Below are 23022 nucleotides of genomic sequence, written 5' to 3' on the forward strand. Positions count from 1 at the left end.
CATCAAAAATGAAATCTTGCCATTTTCGACCACGTGGATGAAGCTAGCTGGTATTATGCTGAATGAGTAAGTACAAAAAAAGACAAATAACAGATGATCTCACTCATATGTGGAATTTAAGAACAAAACCAGATGAACATATGGGAAGGGGGGAAAGGAAAAAAGGAGAGAGGGAAACAAATCATAAGTGACTCTTAAGGACAGAGAACAAACTGAGGGTTGATGCAGGGAGGTGGGTGGGGGATGGGCTAGGTGGATGAGGGGGTTAAGGAGGGCACTTGTGATAAGCACCAGGTGTTATATATAAGTGATGAATCAGTGAATTCTGCAGAAACCAATATTATACCTTATGTTAACTAAAATTTAAATTTAAAAAAAAAAGTGCAGGTAATGTTTTTCCTCTGTATTTTCAAGTTTTCCAATGAAACTATTTTTTACATAAATTAGAAAAATAATTTATTTTCTTTACAAAAATTACAAGCATGGCAATTGCAACTGAATTTAAGGGGATTATTTTAAATTTAATTTAAATTTAACAAAACTGTGGTCATCTTGAGAACCACTGACCACACTTTACAGCCCAACGAGCCGGTACAAAGTGCCTGAGATTCATTCAATAGCAATTTTTCTTTACAGCAGTCCTCAGATTGTTTTCATTTACCAAAAGTCAAAAGTACTGACTTTAAAAGTCTGGAGCACTAAGTGTGTGGTTTTCAGTTTTGTTTAACAAAATTTTTACTTTCCCATAGCACTAACCTTTAGAGACTGGCATAATCAGACTTTCTTTCGGGTGCTGCGCCTGGCTATGGCTAAATCAACATTACAGACCGACAACTCCACAGGGGAAGAGAACAAATATTTACCTTCTTAGCATCCGCAGAAGACCTCAACCCTTCTGGCAGCGTGTGCACTACAGGTAAGACCGCAGCGCTGACGCGCTGGAAATGGGGATCGGAAACCTGCTCCAGACGTGGTCGCTTGGATTCCAGTGAATCATGATCCACGGGGGACGGCCCCGGGTGAAACTGTTCATAGCCAGTTCTCCTTTCTTGAGGCCTAACACATAAAAACGAAAGAAATGCTTGAAAATTGTAAAATTGTAAAACGATGCACAACTTCCTGATAACATCCCTGGCTGGACTTTGAAATAAATGAGAAAACTATGCTTTCTTTTAAAGTGAACCCCTGCCCCCTCTTCCCCCAACCCAGAAGAAGAATATACATAAAGTGCTATTAAATTTCTAACTCTAATAGAAAGAAGATTCTTCAGGGGAGATGGGAGTGGCAGCAGGAAAGTGAAAGACCTAACAAAAGATTTCAATTTGCAGAAAATTTAGAGTTGCTGAGGAATAACCCTAAAATATTTTTTAAAACCTATGCCATAATAATTGAATTTAGTACGATTTTAACTAGAATAGCCACCATTTTGAACCAATGATAAAAACAAGCAGGAAAAAACAAATCTCCCAGCAACTGTACGTGGAAACATAAATGACTTGAGTTGTGATACTAGGACTTAAAGATGAGTCTCTTGAGTGGAAATGTAACATTGCTTTGAAATCCTGACCCCCAAAATATGTATTCTGTCTAGCTTCTGCAAGCATGTAAGTGTCTTGAGAAAGTCAGGAATCTGTCTCTGATCCTTTACATGAAGTACTGTACCGGGTACCATGTGTGGGTGTTCATTAATTTCACTTTCCCTTTCCTACCGAAGTATTTACAGAAGCAACATTTTACTTTGTGGCCAAGCTTTAAACAATGTCTCACAAAACATTTCTCAATGAAAAGGATTATCACTGCGTTTCCTTTTTATTTTTTTAAACTTCTTTCTTTTTTTTTTTAAAGATTTTATTTATTTATTTGACAGACAGAGATCACAATTAGGCAGAGAGGCAGGCAGAGAGAGAGGAAGGGAAGTAGGCTCTCTACTGAGCAGAGAGGCCGATGCGGGGCTCGATCCCAGGACCCTGGGATTATGACCTGAGATGAAGGCAGAGGCTTTAACCCACTGAGCCACCCAGGAGCCCCAAGTTATTTCTTTTTTTAAGAGAGGAGGTGGGGGGGGTGCAGAGAGAGAGGGAGAGAGAATCCCAAGCAGGCTCCACACCCAGCACAGAGTCCAACCCAAGACCGTGACCTGGGAAGAAATCGATAGTCGGCTGCCCAGCCACCCAGCCACCCCATCACTGGGTTTCCTTTTTAGAAGAGATGATGAAATGAACCCTGATGTCTATAAAATTATATTTCAAAATCTGGGGGCGCCAGTTTGGCTCAGTTGGTTAAGTGTCTGCCTTCAGCTCAGGTCATGATCTCAGGGTCCTGGGATCAAGCCCCACATCAGGCTCCCTGCTCAGCATGCAGTCTGCTTCCCCGTCTCCCTCTGCCCCCTTCCCTGCTTGAGTGTGTGCGCGCGTGCGCTCGCTCTCAGTCTCTCAAAAAAGTATTTAAAAATCTGAAATTTCGTTTAAGACATAAATCCCATTATCTTCTTAAAATCCACAATGATGTCGCAAAATATAGTGCAGTAGAAAGCCTCAAGAAGACAAGGATGGCTGCTTTTGCCATTTGTCTTCAATATAGTACTGGGTGTTCTTGTCAGAACATTTCAGCTAGAAAAAGAAATAAAAGGCCTCCAAATCTGAAAGGAAGACATAAAGTATTTCTATTCAGATGACATAGTCTCATATGTAGAAAAATATCAAGAATCCACCCAAAGTTAGAGCTCATAAATAAATAAAAGCAAAACTACAGGATACAAATTCAACATGCAAAAATTAGTTGTATTTCTATATAACAGCAATGAACAATGTGAAAATGAAATTAAGAAAATAATTCCGGGGTGGCTCAGTCAATTAAACGTCTGCCTTTGGCTCAGGTCATGATCCCAGGGTCCTGGGACCGAGCCCCACATTGGGGTCCATCCTTGCTCCATGGGGAGCCTGCTTCTCCTTCTGCCTGCCACTCCCCCTGCTTGTGCTCACACACTCTCTTTCCCCTGTCAAATAAGTAAATAAAATTAAAAAAAAAAAGATTTTATTTATTTATTTGAGAGAGAGAGCGCACACACAAGCAGGGGGGAACAGAAGGAGAGGAAGGGGCAGACTCCCTACTGAGCAGGGAGCTCACTCAACTCGGGGCTCGATCCCAGAATCCTGGAATCATGATGTGACCTGAAGGCCGACACTTAACCAACTGAGCCACCCAGGCGCCCCAGAAAAGCTTTTAATATCCAGAATATATACGGGGCACCTGGGTGGCTCAGTGGGTTAAAGCCTCTGCTTTCAGCTCAGGTCATGATCTCAGGGTCCTGGGATCAAGCCCCGTATCGGGCTCTCTGCTCAGCAGGGAGCCTGCTTCCTCCTCTCTTTCTGCCTGCCTCTCTGCCTGCTTGTGATCTCTCTCTGTCAAATAAATAAATAAAATATTTAAAAAAAAAAAATATCCAGAATATATAGAAATCCTTCCCACAAATGAAGAATAAAAAGACATCCCCCTCCAAAAAAAAAAAAAAAAAAAGGGAAGGAAGAAAGAAAGAAAAAAAAAAAGAAAAATGGGCAAAGTATTTGACAGACATTTCTCCAAAGATATACAAACGGCCAACTAACACATGAAAAGATGGTCAACATCATTCATCATTATGGGAACACAAATCAAAACCACAATGAGGTACCATTTAATACCCAGTAGAGTGGCTTAACTTGTTTTTAAAAAGGGAGGGGAGATAATAAGTGTTTATGAAGATGTGCAAAAATTGGAACCTGGTGCAGTACCGCTGGGCATGTAAAACTATATAGCCACTGTGGGAAAATTCTGCAGTTCTTCAAAAAACTGAACACAGAATTACCATATGACACAGCCATCCCACCTGGTGTATGAGGTATATATCCAAAAGGACTGAAAACAGGGACTCTGACACAACGATACTAAAAATGGACTCAAACAGACACTTGTACACCAGAGTTCAAGCATCCTTCACAACAGCCAAAAGAAAACAACCCTTTTCCACTGACAGAGAAACGGGTAAACAAAATGTGGTATACGCTGCACCCAGTGGACTATTCTGCCACAAAAAGGAATAAAGGTCTGACACATGCCACAACATGGGTGAACCTTAAAAACATTATGCTAAGTGAAACAAGCCAGACACAAAAGGACAATTATTATAAGACTCCACTGATATGGCAAATTCATTGAGAAAGAAAGTGGATTAGAGGTTACCAGGGACTGGGAGAGGGGGAGGGGGAGTTATTGCCTAATGGGAACAGAGTTTCTCTCTGGGGTAATGAAAACGTTCTGGAAATAGTGGTGATGGTTGCACAACATGGATGTTTTTAATGCCACTAAACTGGAACATTTAAAAATGGTTAAAATGGTAAATTTATGTTACATACATTTTACCACAATAAAAAAGTTCACACACAAATTAATCCTTAGAATCATGATTAATAAAGACCCACCTAAGAACTAAAGAGAGATCTGAAAGGCTACCACAAAAATTTTATATTAGAAGGTTGCTACTACTTGAAAGGATGATTTACACTCTCTTTCACCAGTCAGTCTTTTCCATTCACTCAATTCAGTGGACTCTAACTTAATCCCCCATCATTTCATCGTATTACAAGAGGTCACCACTCACTAAAAGTCAGCAACGACCTCCTGATACTGAAAGCAAGGGATTATTTTTAGACATATGCTGACCCGTCTGCTACGTCTTATCCTTTACTCACTCCCTCCTTCCTGAAACTCTTCCACCTCTCGGTTTCCAGGACACTGTCTGCCCTGCTTGTCATGGTCTAACATAACAATCTTCTGTTGGCACACACAGCGGTTCTCCACGGGGAAGCACAGATCATTTTAAAACAGTCAATTTCCAGATATTCCGAGCTTCCTGATCCACTCTTTACCTACACTGACCTGCTGCATAACAGACCTGAAGCTCTCCCCCTCTCTGCTTCTCCCACAACTGCCCTTCTCTCGCGTGCACACCCAAAAAGCTTCCGGCTCAGCCTTCTTGGACCTGTCACTGGAGCACTGACCCCCAAGTGTAAATACCACCAGGGCTGCAAAGAAACAAATCCTTTCTGCAAGCCAACAGTTCCCAAATGTGTGCTTTCAACGAACTTGAAGAAGTTGAGGTGCTAACGAACATTTTTGCCTTAGATAAATATGTAATTTAGGGTATACCCTTCACAAGAAATTGTTTTTATGAATAAGGTTTCGTGGTACCTTCATAAGAATAAAACAGAAGAACAGAGTTCATTCTGCCTTTATTCTATCAATAAGTAACATTTTGAAAACAGCCCCATCTATCTCATTAATGCATGGATGCATTTCCACGAAATTTTACTTATATTTGATAAATTTCTCATTTTCTTTTTCTTTAAGATCTTATTTATTTGTCAGAGAGAGAGACAGAGAGAGCGAGAGCGCACAAGCAGGGAGAGCAGGAGGCAGAGGGAGAAGCAGGCTCCCTGCTGAGCAGGGAGCCCGATGCAGGACTCAATCCCAGGACCCGGAGATCAAGACCCAAGCCAAAGGCAGATGCTTAACCGACTGAGCCACCCAGGCATCCCATGTTTCTCCTTTTCTTAAATGATTGCTGTTCTGATCAATCTTGTAATAATAACTATATCTCAATCCAGAAGTTTTTTATCTTCTTTTAGAAACAGATCCTTCTACATTTTTTTTTTTTTTTTTTTTTTTTTTTGGTAAAACAGGAGACAGGCTGATCAATAAATGACTCTCAACAATCAAAATGAATCACATTAGGATACATTTTGTGAAGAAAAAAAAAATCAACAAATGAGTTCCAAGGAAAAAAGGAACAATATAAGAAGTTCTGCCAGGGATAAGTTTGTTCATATATAGTATCACTTTAAGCAGATGAGGCCATCAAATCACTACGGTAGTTAGATTCCATCAGATAAGCTTAAAATGTACTGCAGCAGTTTTGCTTTAAAACATCAATATACTTTCCATTATGACAAATTATATTCACCTTTTCATTTGTATGAAAAACTTCTGATGTCGACTTAAAAATGTGTAATATATCTTTTGAGAAATATGCAAATAGCCAGTTTGAAGACCACTATTTCAAAATCATCCTCCCTTCTTTCTTTCTCCTTCAGAGGTTTCTGCCTCATCGTATCTTTAGATGTTGGGGACCCTCTGGGTTCATCTTTAAACTCTGGCTCTTCTCATTTTCTGCCCTCCCTGGATCACACGTACCAATCTGGGTCCTCCCCTGAGCATGATGGATACATCTCCACCTGGAAGTTTCACAGGAACCTCAAACTTAACTCTTACCAAACTCAAGCTGTCTTTCCCCAGTCTCTAGCCCAGTGTCACGGCAATGGAACCAACAGCCATCCAACAAGCCAGAAACCTAACATTCATCCAGGTCTCCTCCGCTGCCTTTGCCAATGGCCAGGACTTGGCGGCCTCACCTCCTGACTCCAGCCTGTCTTGTCTCAAACTCCATTTCACCCCCATACCTTATGCCCGCACTCGTTCTCTTTCGGGTCTCTCATACGTTCTCTCTGCTTCTAGTCTATCCACCTCAAATTCATCCCCCACAGAGCAGCCAGAGGTCATCTATCAGAAACAAGGATCCAGCATTAGACTAAAGCCCCAGCCCAGCCCCTCAACACAGCACTCAGAATCAGGACCACTGGTGGCCTGCAAGAAAACTGTGTGTGAAATGTCTATAAGCAAATGCAATCCTCTGGTACATAGGGCCTGGCCAACTGCCCAAGAGGGATTTCAGCCCTCAGTTGTCCCCTCAACCTACAAAAGTTAACTTCCAAGTATCACATTTCACCTCTAGTGAATCTGCCCATTAGATTTACCCAAGCCAGAAGGTAGAATACACCCAGTGCGGAAGAACATAAGGCTAAAACAACACGGGACAATTAAGACAAACACTGAGTACAGAAAAGTTCTCTTTCCATCAAGAAATCAGGCTAGGGACGCCTGGGTGGCTCAGTCAGTTAAGTTATGTCTTCGGCTCAGGTCATGGTCTTGAGGTCCTGGGATCGAGCCCCACGTTAGGCTCCCCACTCAGCAGGGAGTCCGCCTGTCCCTCTCCCTCTGCCCTATCCCTCACTAGTGCTCGTTCTCTCTCTCTCTCTCTCTCAAATAAATAAAATCTTTAAAAAAGAAAAAAGAAATCAGGCTATTTCCCATTTCAGCTTGCCCATCCTTTTTAGAAGAACAAAACTACTCATGGATAAATAAATGTATAATTTAACATTTAAAATCTCAAAAACAAATGCAATTTTATATTGGAATCCTGGGGGAGTTAAGCATGAAATCTGCATTTTAAATGAACATACTGCCTTTTAAAAACTAACACCAGTGGAAAGGTACTGCCACTTTGGAAAACAGTCTAGTCATTTCTCAAATGGCAAACAGAGAACTATCATATGATAAAGCAATTCTACTCCTAGGCATATTCCCAAGAGAAGGAAAATCCATGGCCACATAAAAATGTGCACATGAATGTTCCTACCAGCATTATTCTTAACAGTCAAAAAATGAAAACTCAAATATCCATCAACTGATGAATTGATAAATGAGGTATAAAAACATCAGATTTTCGTACCAAAAAATCTCTGTAGACTTTAAACTTCAAAGTTCTTATATTTTACTGACATCCATGACCTTTTAATACAACCTTTAAATATCTTTAAAATGAATTAAAGTTATTAGTTGGGTTTTTTACTTTAATATACCTATTCCTTATCATTTTAATTTTAAAGAAGAGATAACCCTCATTTAGGGGGACTATGTGATAAGGTTCACAGCTATTCAAAAACAGTGGTCCACAAACAGCATCTACAATTACATCAACCGGTTTTATTTATGCCTAGCTATGGAAGGCTAGTGTCTGAAACTAAATTTAATTCACCTAAATTTTCAAATTTACAAGCATGATTTGGCTTCTCTTGTTGCTCAAAGGAAAACCAATTATCTGAGTATTTCAGTGAGTTGTTTATAGTATCTGAAACGACCTCAACTATTCTGCATCTTTTCTTTTCTTTTTTTTTTTTTTTTAAGATTTTTATTTATTTGACACAGAGAGAGACAGCAAAAGAGGGAACACAAGCAGGGGAAGTGGAAGAGGGAGAAGATGTGGGGCTCGATCCCAGGACCCTGGGATCATGACCCAAGCCAAAGGCAGACACCTAACAACTGATCCACCCACGTACCCCAAATAAATAAATAAAATCTTAAAAAAAAAAAAGATGCGAATTTTTTTATTAACCTAACAATTCAAGTCACCCCTGAAGCAAAAAATACATTGTGTGTTAATAAAATACAAAAATAAAATAAAACAAAAGGCAAAAAAAAAAAAAAGTAGTAGTATCAAGTCACTCCAGGCGCACTCTTCAAGTGCATATCTTTAAACGGTCTCCCAGTATCTACATTACCTCTAGGTCCTGTAGTTTTATCATTTTTCACTATCAAGGTTTGCTACTGACGTTCAGTGATGAAACCATAATTCATCTAGGTGCCTCACATAGACTTTTCACCTAAGGAGGTATGTGGCTTTACTAGTCTTTTCACCATGGCTTCCATTTATTGGAGGAATTCCATCACCTAGAAATTCTTCAAGAAGTTTTAGATGATCAATGCTTTCATGTCTAAAACTATGTGCCTGTTGCTTCTGTTCTTAAAATTAAGTGGCATATAATATTCTTAAGATCTCAATGTCTTTTTCTAGCTACTGCTCTACTATCTTCTATCACTGTAGTAGCTTGAAGCCAGACTCTTTTTCCTCCCTGTCAAGGATTTTTTTTTTTGCTTCCTGGATTTCTGATTCTTTCACTTACCCTTGAACTTTAACAACTGAACCAGGATCTGTCTTAGTGTCGATAATTCTGTGTAAGTGATCCCTGGAGCAAGATAAGCCCCATTAGTCTACAGAGCTCTTCCTTCACTTTGCCCAAAAAAAAAAAAAAAAAAGCTTTCTTCTTAAATTATGAATATTATTTCCTTTCCTTTACAGGTTCTCCACCTCAGAAACACATGGTCTTATGATATGTTGGATGATTTTAACTTACCCTCCATATTTACCAACTTCTTTCTAATGGCATTCATTTTTATGCTTCTGCACCACTCTGATTATCTCCAGACTTTCTTGCAAGACAAAAGTCTAAATTTTAGCCACGCCTGTTTCATTCCTTTATTTTATTTTATATATTCAATTTATGGTGGTGAGCTTGGGAGCACTGGAATGTCCAATCTTTCATTTTATCTAACTGGGTTGCCTTGTACCTTTTAAAGACCCTATTATTAATTTTACTTCTCCTGTAGCACGTAGCACTGAGGGGGGCAAGTTCTTCAGTTTTCATCTTCTTACCCAATGGGGTCTTTGTTTTTGACACTCTGTATCGCTTTCTTTAATTTTCTTTTCCAGGCCTGTCTTTGCCCCATTCCTGGCATCGTTACTGTACTGCTCGGGTACACCATGTGCAGCCCTACTCAGATTTTCTCTTTGGTGTAGAATGGGGGGTTTTCCTTTGTGGGGCATTTGTCTATAGAGAGAGGACTGGGTTTGGCTTTCTATATTTTTCTATACCCTGAGGGAACAGGGATATGGGGCAAAGGAGAGGGAAACTTGGCTGGGGCTATGATAGCCTTTGTTGAGGATCCTGGTTTCCTCTACAAGCTAGACACGTAACCAGTCATGAGGGCTCTGGCTCATCACTTTGGAAAAAAGCACACCACGTCCGCCCTTCCTGCAGGATGGCACAACAAGATTCCCAAGCAAACAACTCATCACCACTATACCCTCACAATGTATGTTTTTCTCAAATCCAGGAGTATTTATGAGAATCCCTAGGATTTTAATGACCCTCTTTCTTCCTTCAATACTACTTCTTTGAGAGCAGAATTAGAAACTAGGAGGCCAAGTCATGCAAGATTCTTCTAAGTCCTTTCTTGAGTGCCACTTTTCCAAGTTTATAGCAGTGTGGCTGTATGCCTTTCCTTCTCTATACAGGATGATTTTTGGTCATTTTTTGAAGAGTTATTTTTGTATGTTTGCTAGATATTATGGAGAAGAGTGATCTCAATTTTCTCCACAACATTCACCAAAAAAATGTATTTTATAATAATTTTAAACACAGCCAAATAATTTCAATCCTTTTATCATCTTCAAACCTGAAGAGTAAACGTATTTTTAAAATAGAAAATCAGATTCTTTATAAAAGTGCTAAAACAAGAAACCCAAAAAGGCCATTTAATAAAAGGAGCTATCATATTTCAAAATACTTTAAGAGCAAGGATGGGGTAAGAGAGAGCAGAGATGTAAGGACACTGGCGAAAATGAATGTCTACCATGAACAGGGCCAACAAATCCTCTCCTTCGAGGACACTGCCATTACTATTCTCAAAAGTACAAGTGAGAAAACTAAGGTTTGAAGAGTCTGCATCAGTAATTTGCAACCCTAGCTGCCAATGAGAATGACCTGGGAAACTCCAGACAGACAGCGGACGCCTGGGCCCAATCCCAGGAACTGATTTAATTCTTCTGAGATGGGGTTTGGGCATCAAGTTTAAAAACCAAGGTGGTTCTATCATGCAGCCTAAATTAAGAGTGCATTTATACACACGACCAAGATTACAAACTGACCAGGATCGCAACCTAGGTCTACTGACTTCGCACTACACAGCAGAACTATGAACTCTGGAAACAAGTTCTAAGAGTTTTTTTTTTAACTATTATGGTAACTACTCCAAAAGAGCAACAAACATAAAAGAGCTCAAAATGTAAACGATAAATGACCCGTCATGGCTTGGTTATACAATTTTAAAAAATAAAAACCACGTTAAATCCAATGGCACACCTATGAAGTACACACACACTTGAGAAGTTCCCTCCCAGACGGAAACACAAAAGAGCGCCATTACCTGTCAGATCCCGGGTGAAATTCTGAGAGCAGGGAGGGTCGTCTGCGAAGCTGCTGCTGCTGCTGCTGCTGCAGGAGCTGTGATGCCTGGCTGACTTCAAGATGAGAAGAACGATAGTCAGGGACTGCAAATTCCTAGTATTAAAACAATCATAAATTACTTATTAGCCAAAAAGTGAAAAGCGTCATGAAATTAAACCACGTGTAAATGCATAGAGGCAGTTATGGGCCACTAAGTATGGAAGGAAACACCAATGATGATTTCCACCTTTCACTGGTCTGATTCTTCCCCATCAACCTAAAACAATCAACATTTTAACTGAGTATCGTTCAAAAGAATTCGAAATGAAATTTGGTGTTCAGTCTGTAGTTGACTCATTCTCCTAAGAAACATGCATTACAGTAACTTCCAATCTATGTTATTCAAGCAGTAAGATCTCAAACTCATGTGTTCAATATGAAATCCTAAAAAGCGCTCCAACCTTAAATTCAAAATGGGTTAGCAGGAAGGGCCACAGAAGCCACTGAGTTAAATCCATGTATATCGGGGGCGCCTGGGTGGCTCAGTGGGTTAAGCCTCTCTGCCTTCAGCTCAGGTCATGATCTCAGCGTCCTGGGATCAGGCCCCGCATAGGACTCTCTGTTCGGCAGGGGGCCTGCTTCCCCCTCTCTGTGCCTGCCTCTCTGCCTACTTGTGATCTCTGTCTGTCAAATAAATAAATAAAATCTTAAAAAAAAAAAAAAAAAACCATGTATATCTACAAATGAAGAGAAAGAAGTCCAGAGACTCAACCTGCTAGTTCAATGTAATAGTTTCTCCACCATTCCAGGTGGGCATTTTTAATGTTTGTTCTCCTACTTTTGACTTTCTGTTGAAAAGACAAAAGCTTCTTTTCAAAAGAAACCTATTAACGTTAACAATCATAAACAGATACTTATACCTAGAACCGCCAAATAACCCAGGAATTCTCCTACGTACACACACGAGGTAATTAAAAGCATATGTTCACACACAAAACTTGGGATACAAATTTTCAAAGCAGTGTTTGTTATTCACAATAGCCGAAAAGTAGGAAGAATCCAAATGCCCAGTGACTCACAATGGATAAACAAAATGTAGTATATCTATACAGTGGGATGTTAGTCAATCCTAACAAGGAATGAAGTATGGGAGAACCCAGATGAACCTAGAAAACATAATGCTAACTAAGTAGAGAAATAAAAGACCACATATCTTTTGATTCCAGTTATACACCATGTCTATAAGAAACAAATCGACAGAGACAGAAAGTAGATTAGCGTTTGCCAGGGAATGGAGGGAAGATGGGAATTGGGATTAACTAGTATGAGGTATGGGTTTTATTTTGGATAATAGAAAAATTCTGGAAGGGGTGCCTGGGTGGCTCAGTCAATAAAGTGTCTGCCTTCGGCTCAGGTCATAATCCCAGGGTCCTGGGACTAAGCCCCGGCGTCAGGCTCCCTGCTCAGCAGGGGAGTGTGCTTCTCCCTCACCCTGTGCCCCTCCCTCTCCATATGCGCTCCTCTCACTCACTCACTCAATAAAATCCTTAAAAAAAAAAAAAAGTTTTGGAATTAGATAATGGTAATGGATGCCCAACACCGTGAATATACTAGAAGCTATTATATTATGTACTTTAAAATGGTGAGGGATTTTTTTTTTTAAGGATTTTATTTATTCATTTGACAGAGGGACAGACAGCAAGAAAAGAAACATAAGCAGGGGGAAAGAGAGGGGAAACAGGCTTCCCGCCAAGCAGGGAGCCAGTTGTGGGGCTCAATCCCAGGACCCTGGGATCATGACCTAAGCTGAAGGCAGATGCTTAATCAAATGAGCCACCCAGCCGCCCCAAAATGGTGAGTTTTATATGAACAGTATGTCAACAAAAAAATTTTTTAATCATAAACAGGATAAAACTGAGCAATACAGACTGAAACAAGGAACAGATTAAGAGGTAGAGAGCCCAGATAACAGTAAAACATAATTTTACATAGTCTAAGAAAAAATATCAGATACAAAGTTGGAAACATAATCAAGAAACACTAAACACTAAAGAAAACTCAGAACCACTTTTTTAAAAAATATTTTATTTATTTGAGAGAGAGAGCACGAGCACCAGGAAGGGCAGAGGGATAAGTAGACTGCCCCCTAAGCAGGGAACCCGACAAGGGGCTCAATCCCAGGGCCCCAAGATGACATGAGCTGAAGGCAGACGCTTAACCGACTGAGCGGCCCAGATGCCCCAAATCAGAACCACTTTTTAAAAAGCACCATAGGGGCGCCTGGGTGGCTCAGTGGGTTAAGACTCTGCCTTCGGCTCAGGTCGTGATCCCAGGGTCCTGGGATTGAGCCCCACATCGGGCTGTCTGCTCGCCAGGGAGCCTGCTTCCTCCCTTCTCTCTCTGCCTGCCTCTCTGCCTACTTGTGATCTCTGTCAAATAAATAAATAAAGATTTAAAAAAATAAAAATAAAAAATAAAAAAGCACCATAACTCACTCAAAAAAGAATTCACATCCAAAGAAATAGATAAAAGACTAAGTAAAAAAGACACAAGTATAAATTATATTCCCCAAAAAGGGACCAAATAACATTCTAAGAAATAAAAAGTTGATCGATAAAATTAAGCAACAGTAGAACAGAACAGGTGAAGAGCAAGTGAAAACAAAGATGGAACAGAGGCCTTCTCTTGTAACACAGCGAAGCAGAGAGCAACAGAAATTAGAGAAGAAACGTTAAAAATGGGGCTAGATTAAAACGTTCCGACCTCCCATACCCACAGGTGAGAGATAATATTCTAAGAAATAACAGAACAGCATTTCTCAGAAGTTAGAAAAGACAAAGTCCTTGCATTTAAAAGGGCATAACAGAAAAGACGGGGATAATTTAAAAATTAATTCATCACACTGGATGGACACAACAAAAATTTCAGACAAGCAGGATAAAGAGAAAATTTGACTAGGTGTCATAAGAAATAAGAAACAGGTTGCCTACAAAGTACCAAGGATCATAATAAACAGTCTTTTCACCCACAACATTATATAGAAGGAAACAGACTGGAGAAAAACAACTTCAGAGAGACACAACTTTGAACCCACAAATTCAATAACCAAACCATCTCAAATTTTAGGACTACAAACTTTTCAGAATTCAAGGCCTCCGAAAATGTACCAACCACAGACTCTTTGAAAGAATCTCTAAATGAAGGACTATCCGGAAAGACAGATTGAGAGTAAGCAGTGAAATGAAACAAACACCAGGGCATGCAGGTTCCAGCTGTGAGTATGTAACTGTCCAGAATGACATTCCCACAGCCAAAAAAGTGGACAAAATGTAGTTAACTATCTTCAGACACTGGAAAACAGGCTGCACAGGTCTCAGTCTCTGAGAAAAATCACACAAACAGGGGTGAGTCCTGCTACACTGCAAGCTTTCTGCCTGGAGGCAATTTACACACTGCATCCCTGGGAAGGGAATCCGAACAGCGCCCTGTACTCTTGTTTGCTCAAGAAGCAACCACAGTAGTTTGATAAAGCCACATGGAGAGCATTTCTGGAGACCTTCTGAGAAGAGGGAATCACATACAGAAAGATCTCCGGAAATGTGAACTGGGGCTCTCCTAGGTCATTGGCTGAATTCCAATCTGCAATTGCATAGGAGAGAACGGCTCAGTCCTAAACATCTCTAGTTGTTCTTAGAAAAGAACACTTTGGAAGAACTATAAAACAATTCCCAGAGCTTACACAGGGCCAGAACTCATTCACATTTCCTCCAGCCAGCAGGAAGAAACCTCAGTGAATACGTAAGATAATCACTAAATACCCCGGAAGAGAAAAGTTTAGATGTGGAGGACAAATAAGACTTAGAATAAAGACTTCTCTAGACTGGCCCTAAAGTTTAAAGCTAAACCTCAAAAGTTAACTGCCTACCAGAAGGAATCCAACTTTCTTTAAAGGAATACAACAAAACGCAGTACCCAAATGTATAAAATTCACAATATTCCTATTCCATTCAAAAAGTTTAAAAATCCAATGTCTGTAATAAAAATTTCCCTAGATAAAATTAAAAACAGGTTGGAAACTGCAGAAGAAAAAAAAAAAAAACGGAAAAAATAAAATGAATAGAGGTCCGGTGACCTGTAGGATTAATATTAAATAGCAGTCACTGGTGTTTCAGGGGGGGGAAAAAAACCCCTAGTGGGAGAGGAGACAGAAAAACATATCTAAAGAAATAAAGGCTGAAAATTGCCCAAATTTTATGAAAATTCTAAATCTACAGAAGCATGAAGTTCAGTAAATGTCAAAGACAATAACATATACATTCAAAAGGTACAACAGGGGCGCCTGGGTGGCTCAGTGGGTTAAAGCCTCTGCCTTCGGCTCAGATCATGATCCCAGGGTCCTGGGATCAAGCCCCACATCGGGCTCTCTGCTCAGCGGGGAGCCTGCCCCCCCCCCGCCCCCACCTGCCTCTCTGCCTACTTGTGATCTCTGGCTGTCAAATTAAAAAAAAAAAAAAAAATCTTAAAAAAAAAAAAAGGCACAACAAAGGCACATCATAATCAGATTGCTGAAAACAAGTGATAAAGAGAAAATCTTAAAAGTAACCAAAGAGGGGAAAAGATACTTACATATAAATAAAGATAAAAATGACCAAAGACTACTGGTTAGAAACCATACACGCCAGAATACAACAAATGGAATCTTTTACGGTGCTGAGCCATAACTTAGAATTCTGTATCAAGTAAAAATATTCTTTAAAAATCAAGCTGAAGGGGCACCTGGGTGGCTCAGTGGGTTAAAGCCTCTGCCTTCAGCTCAGGTCATGGTCGCAGGGTCCTGGGATCGAGCCCCGCATCGGGCTCTCTGCTCAGCAGGGAGCCTGCTTCCCTCTCTCTCTCTGCCTACTTGTGATCTGTCAAAAAAAAAAAAAAAGATTCTCTCTCTCTCCCTCTTCATCTGCCCCAACCCCCGCTGCTCCTGCACACGTCTCTCTCACTCTCTCAAAAAAAAAAAAGGGGGGGGATCAAGCTGAAAAAATAAAATTAAATTAAAAAACAAGCTGAGGGTGTGTAAACCTGGCAATTCACAGACCTGTACCCCTGGGGCTAATAATACACTATATGTTTATTAAAAAAATTTAAAAATTATTAAAAAAAAAAAACAAAACAAAACAAGCTGAGGGGCCTCTGGGTGGCTGCTGGTTAAGCACCTGCCTTCAGCTCAGGTCGTGATCCCCTCCGTCCTGGGATCGACCCCCACCATCAGGTCCCTTGCTCAGCAGGGAGTCGTCTTCTCCCTCTGCCCCTCCCCCTGCTTGTGTGCTCTCTCTCTCTCTCAAATAAATAAATAAAATCTTTAAAAAAAAAATCAAGCTGAAAGGGCACCTGGATGGCTCAGTTGGTTAAGCCTCTGGCTCAGGTGGTGATCCTGGAGTCATCGGGTCCCTGCCCAGCGGTGAGTCTGCTTCTTCCTCTGGCCCTTCCCCCTCTCATGCTCTCTCTCTCATTCTCTCTCAAATAGATAAATAAAATCTTTAAGAAAAAAATCAAGCTGAAATAAACTATTTCAGATAAATAAAACATGACAGTACACTGCCAAAAGACCTGCACTAAGAGAAATGATGTTTTTCAGGCAAAAAGAAAGTAGTATCAAAAGGAAATTTGAATAGGGCACCTAGGTGGCTCAATGGGTTAAACCGCTGCCTTCGGCTCAGGTCATGATCTCAGGGTCCTGGGATCGACTCCCACATCGGGCTCTCTGCCCAGGGAGCCTGCTTCCCTCTCTCTCTCTGCCTGCCTCTCTGCCTACTTGTGATCTCTGTCTGTCAAATAAATAAATCTTTTTTTTTTTTTAAATAAATAAATAAATAAATAATTTAAGAAAAATAAAAGGAAACTTGAATATACACACAGTAGTGAAAGATTCCAGAAATGTTATATATGTGGGCACTTACAGAAGAACAAATAATACAGAGCAGAAATCAATAAAATAGAAAAGAAATGGTGAAAATGGGTGAAACCAAAGTTATTCTCAGAATAGAATCAATTAAACTGATGAACCCCTAGGCTAGACTAGTAAGGAAAAAAAGGAAGGGAAAAACACTATCAACCTTAGGAATGGTATCACAACAGATCTCAAAGACACTTACAAGATAAAGGGAATAGTATGACAACTTACATAATTTAATATATTGAACAAAACTTCCCCAAACTGACTCAAGAAAAAAAATAATCTGAATTATAGCTATTAAAGAAACTGAATTCATAATTTAAATTCTTCACACAAAGAAAATTCTAGGCCCTGATGACTTCACTGAAAAATTTTATCAAACTTCTAAGGAAGAAAAAATACTAATCCTACACAAACTCTTTAAGAAAATATAGGAGGAAGAAACACTTCCCAAGCTAACAACATTCTTTTTTTTTACTGAAGCATAATCAGCATACAATGTTGTATTAGTTTCAGATGTACAACATATTGATTTGACAATTCTAGACATTACTCAATGCTTCCCATGACAAGTGTGGTCATCGGCTGCTAACATTCCTAATGGTCAAAGACTGCCTTCCTCTTAAGATGAGAAATAAGTCAAGAATGTCAACTCTCACCTCTTCAACACTTTTACTAGCAATGAAAGCGAGTACAATAAGGAAGAAAAGAGAAAAGACATCCAGTTTGGAAAGGTACAGGCAAAACTCTTTATTCTCAGATTAGAGGATCATCTACATAGAAAATCTTATGAAGGGGCACCTGGGTGGCTCAGTGGGTTAAGCCTCTGACTTAACGGCCTCTGCTCAGGTCATGACCCCAAGGTCCTAGGATCAAGCCCCACCCACACTGGGCTCTCTGCTAGGCAGAGAGCCTACTTCCCGCTCCCCTCTCTCTGCCTGCCTCTCTGCCTACTTGTGATCTCTGTCAGATAAATAAAATCTTAAAAAAAAAAAAAAATCTCAGGGCACCTGGGTGGCTCAGTGTTGGTTAAGCCTCTGCCTTCGGCTCAGGTCATGATCCCGGGGTCCTGGGATCGAGCCCTCCATCGGGCTCTCTGCTGGGCAGGGAACCTGCTTCCCCCTCTCTCTCTGCCTGCCTCTCTGCCTACTTGTGATCTCTTTCTCTCTGTCAAACAAATTAAAAAATTAAAAAAAAAAAAAATCTTATGGAATCTATAAAAAAGCAACTAAAAGTAACAAGTAACAAGTAAGGTTGCAGGACACAAGATGAACAGATATAGTAGCAATGAAATGCAAATTAAAATTCCAAAATCAATACATTTATAATACATTTTTGCATCAAAAATATGAAATATTGGGACACCTGTGTGGCTCAGTCAGTTAAGCATCTGCCTTCGGCTCAGGTCATGATCTTGGGGTCCTGGGATGGAGCCCAACATCAGGCTCCCTGCTCAGGAGGAAGTCTGCTTCTCTTACTCCCTCTTCCTTTGCCCCTCCCCCCTCTTGCTCTCAAATAAAATCTTTTAAAAAAATATGAAACATTTAGGAACAAATCCAACAAAAGATGTACATGACCTGCACACTAAAAACTACAAAACATTATTGAGAAAAATTAATGAAGACCAAAATAAATGCACTTATACCACTTACCTGGACCAGAAAAATTAAAGTTGTTATGCTGTCAATTCTCTCCCCAATTTATCTCTAGACTCAATACAAAGCCAATCAAAATCCCAGCAAGGGGCACCTGGGTGGCACAGTCAGTTAAGCATCGACTCCTGCTTTGAGCTCAAGTTGTGATCTCAGGGTCAGGAGCAGAGTCTGCTTCTGACTCTCTGTCTCCCTCTGCCCCCCTCCCCAAAACAAACAGATCTTTAAAAAAAAATAAAATAAGCCTTTTTGTAGAAACTGACAAGCTGATTCTAAAGTGTAGAGAGAAATGTTAAGAACTCAAATGTTCAAAACAGCAATTCAGAAAAGAATCACACTACTCAATTTCAATTTATTCTAAAGCTATAATAAACAAGACAGCGTGAAGTGCTTTATTAAAGGACTACAGGGGCACCTGGGTGGCTCAGTGGGCTAAAACCTCTGCCTTCAGCTCAGTCATGATCCCAGGGTCCTGGGATCGAGCCCCACATCAGGCTCTCTGCTCAGCGGGGAGCTTGCTTTCCCTCCCCACCCCTCTCTGCCTGCCTCTCTGCCTACTTGTTATCTCTGTCAAATAAATAAATAAATCCTTTTTTTAAAAAAATAAAAATAAATAAAGGACTACATGTTTGTTTACATGGAAAATCACACAGATGAGGTAAAGATACACAAATTACATCAACAGTATAGAGGAAAATGTATAAAGAAACAGACTTGCACATATATGGTCAACTGATTTTCAGTAAAAATCCGCAAAAAGGAGTTCAGTGAGGAAAGAAGAATCTTTTTAGGGGCGCCTGGGTTGATAAGCATCTGCCTTCAGCTCAGGTCATGATCCCAGGGTCCTGGGATCAAGCCCCACATGGGGTTCCCTGCTCAGCGGGAAGCCTGCTTCTCCTTCTCCCACTTCCCCTGCTTGTGTTCCCTGTCTTGACGGGTCTCTCTCTCTGTGTCAAATAAATAAATAAAATCTTTAAAAGAAAAAAAAGAAGAAGAAGAAAAATCTTTTTAACAAATGGTTTCTAGAACTATTGGAAAGCTGTATGCAAAACAATAACCTCAATTATCCCATCACATCATGAACAAAATTTAATTCAAAATAGGTGATAGATGTAAATAAATGTAAGACCTAGAATTATAAAACTTAGACAAGAAAACACAGGAGAAAGTCTTAGGGACCTGGAGTTTAGCAAAAACTTCTTAAATATGCACGAAAAGCAAGAAACATAAAAGACAAAAATTAATAAAGCAGACTTCATAAAAATTAAAAATGCATGCTCTCCAATAATACAATTAAGAAAATACGGCAATACTTCTTTATATAATCAGATAAAACAGAGATACATGTTAATTAAATAATTTTATTTATAATAGCTGAAAACTGGAATAGGGAACTAGATAAGTTGTGGTATGTCCATATCCAGCAATAAAAATAAATTAATTACTAAGATACACCAGAACATGAATAAATCTCAAAGATAGGGGAAGCAAAAGAAGCCACAAATAAAAAGTTCATATAAAACTCAAAACAAAGGGGATGCCTGGGTGGCTCAGTGGGTTAAAGCCTCTGCCTTCGGCTCAGGTCATGATCCCAGGGTCCTGGGATCGAGCCCCACATCGGGCTCTCTGCTCAGCGGAAGAGGCTACTTCCCTTCCTCTCTCTCTGCCTGCCTCTCTGTCTACTTGTGACCTCTGTCTGTTAAATAAATAAATAAAATCTTTAAAAAAATAAAACTCAAAATAAGAATAATCTGGTATGACAAAAAGCAGAGCAGTTGGTTTCCTGAGAGCTGAGGTTTGTGCAAAGTAGAGGAGGAGGACTGACCTAGATGGAGTACAAGGGATGGGGTGACAGAAATACTCTACATCTTCATTTTGGTGCTGGTTTTATGGTGTATGAACTGTCAAAATGTACACATATAATAAAATTTTATTATATATAAACTAAAACAGTCAATTTTAAAAAGGCAAAAACGAAGAAGGAACAATGATCTAAGAAATTAGTATTCAGACAGAACAGGGGTGGACAGAGGACAACACAACCAAAATCCAACACCCAATCATGATAAAAATTCTCAATCCAGCAATAGAAAGCAACTTCTTTAAGCAGAAAAGGGCAGCTACAAAAATATGCAAACTAACATGCTTAACGTTGAAAAGTGAATTTTTCCCAAAATAGGAACAAGATAGCAATGTCCATTCTCACTCCATAATCATGACCACACTCATAGGAGTCTCTGAACAATATTTTATTGCTAAATTAGCTTTCTTTTTCTGAGATGACCATTTTATCTTCCCCTTCCCTTTTTTCTTCAAACCTCTCACACTCCTGTCCCTAGCCCACTCTGAGCTAATAATTTCACCTATTTTATTTTTCACAAGGTAAATTAGCATGAAAACTCTTCCATCTTCCTGCCATCGACCTCTCAAGAAGGTATAGGCCCTATCCTGGCCATCACTCAAGAGACACCAAGTTATCTGGCCAGCTTAATTCTCAACCAGAACTTGGAGCAATAAACGTAGGTCTTAACCTGGAAACCCGAGACAACTGCTATTTTTCTATCAACAACTACTACAAACAAAAACAGACACGTTCACCCCCTGAAATCTGGCATAAAACCATACAAGACAAAAGATAATTAATCCCTACCCTTTGGCTCCCAACCTTTGAGAACGGTTCTTGACATTTAAAATACATAGATGTACCAATTATATTTGGTTTCTGACCAACGAATGTATTAAACAGAAAAAGTATAACACACACAAACACAACTTACACAACTGCATAGTGTTTGCTCCTTACCTGCTGGTGACGCGTGCTGGGAAAGGTGTACTGAACAGAGTGGGGAGGATAACGACTTTGTTCTGTGCTGAATGCTCCTTGGTTGGGAGGATAACCTGAACTTGACATTATCAGTAAAGAAGTCCTCACCAGGCTGTGAGATCAAGTCCAACAAACAATCATGTTTCTAGGAAACCACCTAAACAGGATGGGAAAAAATAGAATTGATAAGAACTAAAGCACCAGGTGTACTTCTAATAAATTATAACTTTAGCTACATAAATAAAACCACAATTAGCAGTAAAAGCTTTCTCTCATGTATTTACTTAATACAAATTACTGGAGTTTGAAAAACATTAATGGGTCGTTCCTGGTAGACTTATAAAACATTCTTTAATATATCACAAACAACAACATCGGTAGTTATAGAAAGTAAAAAAGGTGTATAGACAATCTCAGCATGGTACCTGGCACATAGCAAATGCTCAACAAATATCCTTTTTGTGGATAAATGTCTGAGAATCAAATGTGATCTATTACAGAAACAAAAATCTACGGTTTTAAGTTTTGGGGTTGTAAAAAGTCAACTGTTAAAAAGATTCAAGAGTGGGGTGCCTGGCTGGCTCAGCTGATAAAGTATGTGACTCCTGAGTTTAGGTCATGAGTTCAAGCCCCACGCTGGGCATAAAGTCAACATTAAAATAAAAATTTAGGAAAAAAAAAAAAAAGATTCCAGAGTATCTATAAGGCAAGCATTTACGCAGAGGAAATATTATCTTCATTAAATAATTCCGCCCCCAAAATAATAGCCTAAGAAGACATTCGGGATAAGAAAGTGTTCAAGGAAGAACAAAGTGAGCTTATCACTTCAAGAAAAACAACTGCCAGTATTCGTGAAAATTAGAATTTTGGAAAAACTTTTATCTGCTTCCATGAGCTTGACAGCTTCCCCACATTTAAAGGCTTTTCTGGCAAGACTGATGGTGATACTAACAAGTGTGAGTTTTTGATATTACATGATGAAATATGTCAACATTTGAAATATCTGCATAATTCAATGAATAAGTATTTTCCAAATGACCAATACAGAATGTTATAAAATTATTCATGAATATAATATTTACTTAAAGTTCAATACATTTTACTACAAATAAAGTACAATACAACCCAATAAATGTTTAATGTGATGGAATATTAAAAGTTCACTGATACAGTTTCAGATCCTACACAACAATTAACCTTTAAAAATTGCCACTTGTCTGGGGTGCCTGGGTGGCTCACTGGCTTAAAGCCTCTGCCTTTGGCTCATGTCATGATCCCAGGGTCCTGGTATCGAGCCCTGCATCAGGCTCTCTGCTCGGCATGGAGCCTGCTTCCCACCCCCGCCCTTTCTCTCTGCCTGCCTCTCTGCCTACTTGTGATCTCTGTCAAATAAATAAATAAAATCTTTTTTTAAAAAAATTGCCACTTGTCCAGTTAGGGTGTGGTATCAAAGAATATCTACAATTATCTAAAAAGGCTATTAAAATATCCCTCTCTTTTCCAAATACATATCTGTATGAGATGATCATTTCTTCATAAACTTCAATCAAACAATATATTGTAAGACTGAATGCAGGAACAGATTTGAGAATAAAGCTATCTTTTTTTAAGCCAGATACCAAAGAGGTTTGTAAAAATGCAAAACAATGCCACTCTTCTCAA

The 23022-nt window shown here is 39.5% G+C and overlaps 1 protein-coding gene across 25 annotated transcripts in view; it reads right to left on the reverse strand.

Moving 5' to 3' along the window:
* The window catches only part of NCOR1 (nuclear receptor corepressor 1), a gene marked incomplete at its 3' end in the record, with an annotated part of 150928 nt that overhangs the window by 107608 nt on the left and 20298 nt on the right, over nt 1-23022 (reverse strand). For all 25 annotated transcript variants that reach the window (XM_080825869.1, XM_080825866.1, XM_080825877.1 and 22 more), the window contains exons 2-4: nt 21340-21517; nt 10918-11051; nt 864-1056 (exon numbers count right to left, since the gene is read on the reverse strand). In XM_080825869.1, coding sequence (XP_080681995.1) covers nt 864-1056; nt 10918-11051; nt 21340-21447 — 435 coding nt within the window. In that variant the 5' untranslated portion in view covers nt 21448-21517. The remainder of the gene's footprint in view (nt 1-863; nt 1057-10917; nt 11052-21339; nt 21518-23022) is intronic.

This window comes from Martes martes (genome assembly GCF_963455335.1).
Source record: "Martes martes genome assembly, chromosome: 16".
Lineage (NCBI taxonomy): Eukaryota > Metazoa > Chordata > Mammalia > Carnivora > Mustelidae > Martes > Martes martes.